This window comes from Crinia signifera, chromosome 9 (genome assembly GCF_055691185.1).
Source record: "Crinia signifera chromosome 9, ASM5569118v1, whole genome shotgun sequence".
NCBI classification, from domain to species: Eukaryota; Metazoa; Chordata; class Amphibia; order Anura; family Myobatrachidae; genus Crinia; species Crinia signifera.
In genome coordinates, this window is record NC_139225.1 from 26,713,299 (window position 1) to 26,719,298 (window position 6,000).

Below are 6,000 nucleotides of genomic sequence, written 5' to 3' on the forward strand. Positions count from 1 at the left end.
ATGTAATTTGTAATTAAGTCATTTGTTTCCCATATCTGAAAACAACTGTCACTCAGACAATGTACCGTAGTTGGACCTATTTGATTTAAACATTTTTACTGAATGTTTTTGTCCATTCTCCTGTGTTTGTGAGCAAATTGCTTATTGGCATTTTCCCCCACACAGTACCAGATTTTCAGTCCAACCAACCAACTAGTTGGATGGTTGGAGGAAAGTTGGTCTGATGTGTGGCCAGCATTAGTAAATTTACCCCACAGACTCCTCTCCAGTGCAGCTCCTCCAAGAATAAGGTCCTGCAGAAATGCTGCAAGTCTGCGCCATCAGGCGACATTAACTGCCAGAACTGAACAATTTAATTTTTTTACATGCATTACATCCTATCTAATAAAAAGCTCCTTATCTCTATGGGAGGAATTCAAGTGTTTGCTATCAGAGGTCTGATGCTAACATTATGTAAGCTCCGAGCCCTTACACATATTATAGACCATATAATATACAATCACCATATAATATAACCATATACTATACAGTAACCATATAAAATAACCGGTACTTGTTTCCTAGCACGGTGCCCACGATATTCAGTCATATGGCATCATATGCATTGTATCGCATCGCATACCATATGCCCGCATGCGATGCGATTTTAAATTGTATAAGCACTGTAATAGGTTTTTTCAATGGTAAATGGCCCCCCTATACGATTTTTTATTGTATAAGCACCCTAATGGCACCCCCACTATCAACCCGAACCCGAAGCGTGGCGAGCCCTCCGAGCCCGCGAGGGGTGGCGGTACGCGTCCTCAGACATTTTCATAAACCCACTATCCACGTCGGCGTGGAGTTGATTTTATAAAGTTTGGCGAGCCCCGCGAGGGGACGCGTATTACTTTACATGTATTCCGCGTCCGCTCGCCACGCTTCGGGCTCGGTGGCTCGCTGCGCTCGCCACACTATCTAAAATCAACTCCACGCCAACGTGGATAGTGGGGGTATGAAAAGTTCGGAGGACGCATACCGCCGCCGCTCGCCACGCTTCGGGTTAGCGTTGATAGTGGGGGTGGTGTGGGAGTGCTTTTAACATTGTAAGCACCCATTAAGGTGCTTATACAATTATTTATCTTATAGGGGGCACATTTAACATTGAAAACACCCATTAGGGTGCTTATACAATTATTTATCTTATAGGGGGCACATTTAACATTGAAAACACCCATTAGGGTGCTTATACAATTTAAAATCGTATACCATTGTATATGGCATACAATGCGATGGTATACAAATTAAAAAATTGTATAACATCGGCTGCCATCGCATCGCATACCATCGTATGCCTTATGGTATGCGATGGGCGCCATGCTAGGAAACAAGTACCCTATAACCATATAATATATAGTAACCATTCAATATATAGTCACCCTATATTATACAGTAACCATATAATAAAGTGACCATATAATATATAGTAACTAAGATACAGTCACCATATAGCATAACCATATAATATACAGCATACTTGCCTACCTGACCCTCTCCATGAGGGATGCCATGCTCTGTTCCTGGCCTTCCCTAGTAATGTATGATTGCCATCACCTGTGGGGATCTGGGTAACTGATAAGAAAGGTGTTTCACCACAGGTGATGGCAATCATACATTACCAGGGAAGTCCAGGAACAGAGCATTTTCTCCCTCATGGAGATGGTCAGGTAGGTAACTATGGTATACAGTCACCATAAAATACAATCCTGTCACATAGAGGAGTCCATGCCTAGTGCTTACCTTCCATTTGGCCAGAACCTGCCTCCCAGGTATCTTCCATGCCCCAGCCTCCAGCAATGCCCAGCAATGCAGCCACAAGCAGCGCCCCCAGCTGGCCGGACCCCCGTGGGGCACCTCTCTGCCTCTCCGCGGTGCCCATTCCCACGCATTCAGCCCTGTGCAGGTGATGATGCTATAATTGTGCAGGCTCAAGTCTATGGCAGTGCCCCATCCACAGCTACTCTGTGCCCGTTCCTGACAGCTGCTCAGCACCCCCTGGGCACCTATCTCTCCCCCCAGGCAGAAGAATCCAGCTGCTGTATTGGAGGCTGCGGATGGGGCTCCAGGATCCTCACCCCCAGTAAGGACAGAGCTGCAGCCCAGGCTGTGCAAAGTTTCTGCAGCAGCTTCGACCTAGACGACTCTAGCAGCCCACTCACTCCCCGCACAGGACACGCCCACTGGGGGGCTTAGCCCACCTCTCCCAGCTGATGCTGTGCAGGTGGGGTGGGGGGCAGCACCTGTGTGTCAGTAAGGAGTTGGGGGGCTGTGGTCTGTCTGAGCCATGGGGTCATTTATCCGGGGAAGGGAGGGAGGGGGTGTCACTCACACATAACTTTTATAAAGGCAGATTTAGGATTTGCAGTGCTTGTGGCTAATCTGGGGGGACATTATAGTGATCAGAGTTAGCAGGGATGGGGGTACCCAATCATTGCCCCCCTCACATCCAGGGGGGACTCTATAGACCTGATGTATACTGCTGTACTACATCCCCCACCATGGCATGATAAAGATTGAGTGGTCTGTCTGTTGTCCTGCTTCAGTGCTTTCCCTCAGTTGCTGACTTCTTGTGCTTTAATTTTCCCCATATGATGCACCTAAAAGTCACAACAAATCGGTTGTCATGACGATTATGGTGCGTCTTGCTCTTATGAGGGAGATGCACTAAGCCTTAAGGTGCCCATACACGATGCAATATTGTATACAATATCGCAACTCAGTTTTGCGATGAGATCTAGTACAAAAAGTATGTGCAGCACCTAGTATGTTAAGCTCCTAGTACGATATGGCGGGACTATGTAAAAACAGGACCCGGACACGACCCCGGACGTCAAAATCTGCAGTCCGGAGCTTGTAGTGTCCGGTTCGGGGGGTGTCTTGTCCGGGGGGGTCCCTTTTGATAGCGTTCACCAGGGGCATAGGGAAGAGAAGATTACAGCCTCCCCGTGTGGTCCGGACCGTTCCGGTTTTTTCTACAGTACATGTCCGGCCATACAGGGAGTCTTTATTCTCCCCCTCCTCCTCTCCCGGACAGGACAACCCCGGGACCGGACACTACAAGCTCCGGACTGCAGATTTTGATATCCGGTCCGGTGGTCTGGGTCCGGTTTTTACCCATACCCCGATATGGGCCTTTTCCATTAGATTTAGACTGATCAATAAATCTTATGAAAAGTACCAAATCTTATGTGATTTCCCTCCGATTCTTGTGCACATCGGACCCAGAGATCGTTATGGCTGCCACAAGGATTTTTTGTCGTATTCTGCTGCAAAGACTGGGATTGCATACAATACATCGTCTGCAAATGGACTACATATGATGTGTCGTAATGCAATCCAGCTGCCAAGGGCCAGCAGCTGCCAAAGTATTGCATGCGAGGCTGCATTCAATAATTCCCTCAGAAAACACTGCGTTACAGCCCCCAAATTGTCGCAGGGTGTCACCCTGCGAGCAGATGGCTCACACATACGCACAGCCTACCGTGCACATGCGCGGTTGTCCGATAATGGCTCGTGCTGCAAATTTGTAGCAGAGCCAGCAGGTCTGAATCGAGTCTTTTTATCTCCACCTACTTCATACCTCCCAACTTTTGGGCTGAAGAAATAGGGACACTCGCGCGGCGAAGTCGCGCGAGCGCCCGAAAAGGGGGCGGAGCGTATGCAAATGAGGGCGCGGCTTATGCTAATTAGCCGCGACCTCATTTTCATACGAGAATAGACGCTGTGCGCATGCGCACAGCGTCTATTCTACTAGATTCGGGGGTCTCCCAACTGTCACCCCCCGCAGCGGGACAATGCCTGCCGCGGGTGGGACAGCGGGACAGGACCCGAAAATCGTGACTGTTCCTCTAAAATCGTGACAGTTGGGAGGTATGTACTTTATCTCTCTCCAAGGCTTAAACAGGGGAATTAAGGTTAGAGCAGATGGCCTATGGGACCCCCAGGGAAGACACAATGTAGCCGCGGCCGTGTTCTGGAAGCTGCGGCCAGCGCAGGAGGGCTGGAGGTAGTAGCCTCACCGGACTGGGGTGTGGGCAGGAGGGGCATGTACTGCGCTCTCCCCCGCCCCCCTCCCCCCAGCAGCAGCAGATGGAGACAAGAGACAGCAACAATGGTGAGTTGCTGCTGGCAAATTCTGGCACTGTGGGGGCATGTGTGTATTTGGCACTGTGGGGGAATATCTGGCACTGTGGGGACATATCTGGCACTGTGGGGGCATATGTGTATTTGGCACTGTGGGGGAATATCTGGCACTGTGGGGGCATATGTGTATCTGGCACTGTGGGGGCATATGTGTCTCTGGCACTGTGGGGGAATATCTGGCACATATTACCATATGTGTATCTGGCACTGTGGGGGCATATCTGGCACTGTGGGGTATATGTGTCTCTGGCACTGTGGGGGAATATCTGGCACTGTGGGGGCATATGTGTCTCTGGCACTGTGGTGGAATATCTGGCACTGTGGGGGCATATGTGTCTCTGGCACTGTGGGGGCAAATCTGGCACTGTGGACATCACATTGTGCGGTGTAATGGGCATCATGGTATGGGGAGTAATGGGCATTACGGTGCTGGGAGCATTGGGTAATTGCCATCACAGTATGGAGTGTAATGGGCATAAAGGTGTGCGGCATAATGTGTAATTAGCATCACAATGTGCAATCTGCAGGTACACAATACAATCATGGTACATGCCCCCTTATGATAGACCACACGCCTAATTTTTCAGCGCGCCTCCGGTGCGCACAAGCATTCCGTCTTCCAGAAAGTTGGGGGGGTATGGGCAAGGGCTCTTGACTTGCTGCCTAGGCTAAAAGTTGCCAGCCAGCCCCTTCCCATTAGGAGGGTCATTTCGGGGTGCAAAATTATCTTAATTAATAGTGATGATCGGCAAATGGTTCTGATTGGTTAAATGTGTATGAGCACCTCCCACTTATGCCAATGTCATATTAATGTGGCTGCTACAATCTATTCCTATTATTACAGTGATAGTAGCAATCCACCTGCTACAAATTCTAATTTCCTGTAGCATCGAAAATGTGACTCTAGACATACAGGGGGTCAGGGAACTTTTTTACCTTTTCCCCCACAATATATTTAGATAGGCCGATGTTACCTCCATGATTTGAAAGGAAGGAAATGTTATATAAATATGTAGAGAGCAGGCTCTGCTGTTAGTAGTAACAGAGTAGAAGCCACATACCTTTACCTCCTCTCTAGCCGTAGTGTGCATTCCCAGTGTGTCTCTCCCACCTGGTCGAATGTGTCGTCCCATCACCGGGAGCAGTGGCCGAGGGCACTGCAGCAGGCACTACGCACCATGAGGTGGGTCAGGCAGTGCTAGCTTCCTCTGACCTCTTTTGCACGCATCACTCCACCCCGGCACCCATAAAGAGATGTGATGTGCCGCTCCTCAGACTAGATGGGCCAAGTGATTCTTATCTGCCGTCCAATTCTATGTTTCCTCTGCAGCCACATAACTACAGAGGTGAACTGAACTGGAGGAGACACCTGGCGGCTCTGGGTCTGCAACAACAGGCTGCTGCCCTCTGCTGGGGTAAACCAGGTGTGTACAGTATATTACTGCTCCCTGCTTATGTAAACCAGGTGTGTATATATTACTGCCCTCTGCTGGTGTAAACCAGGTTTGTATATTACTGCCCTCTGCTGGTGTAAACCAGGTGTGTATATTACTGCCCTCTGCTGGTGTAAACCAGGTGTGTATATTACTGCCCTCTGCTGGTGTAAACCAGGTTTGTATATTACTGCCCTCTGCTGGTGTAAACCAGGTTTGTATATTACTGCCCTCTGCTGGCGTAAACCAGGTGTGTATATTACTGCCCTCTGCTGGTGTAAACCAGGTGTGTATATTACTGCCCTCTGCTGGAGTAAACCAGGTGTGTATATTACCGCCCCCTGTTTGTATAAACCAGGTGTGTATATTACCGCTGGGGTAAACC

The 6,000-nt window shown here is 49.2% G+C and overlaps 1 protein-coding gene across 1 annotated transcript in view; it reads right to left on the bottom strand.

The window, feature by feature from the left end:
* Positions 1-2,191, bottom strand: part of LOC146035271 (uncharacterized) — a 218,041-nt gene extending 215,850 nt beyond the window's left edge. Inside the window, exon 1 of the mRNA XM_083158626.1 lies at positions 1,780-2,191. Within this exon, the coding sequence (XP_083014752.1) occupies positions 1,780-1,918 (139 nt within the window). The 5' untranslated portion in view covers positions 1,919-2,191. The remainder of the gene's footprint in view (positions 1-1,779) is intronic.
* Between the last annotated feature and the right edge of the window lie 3,809 nt (positions 2,192-6,000).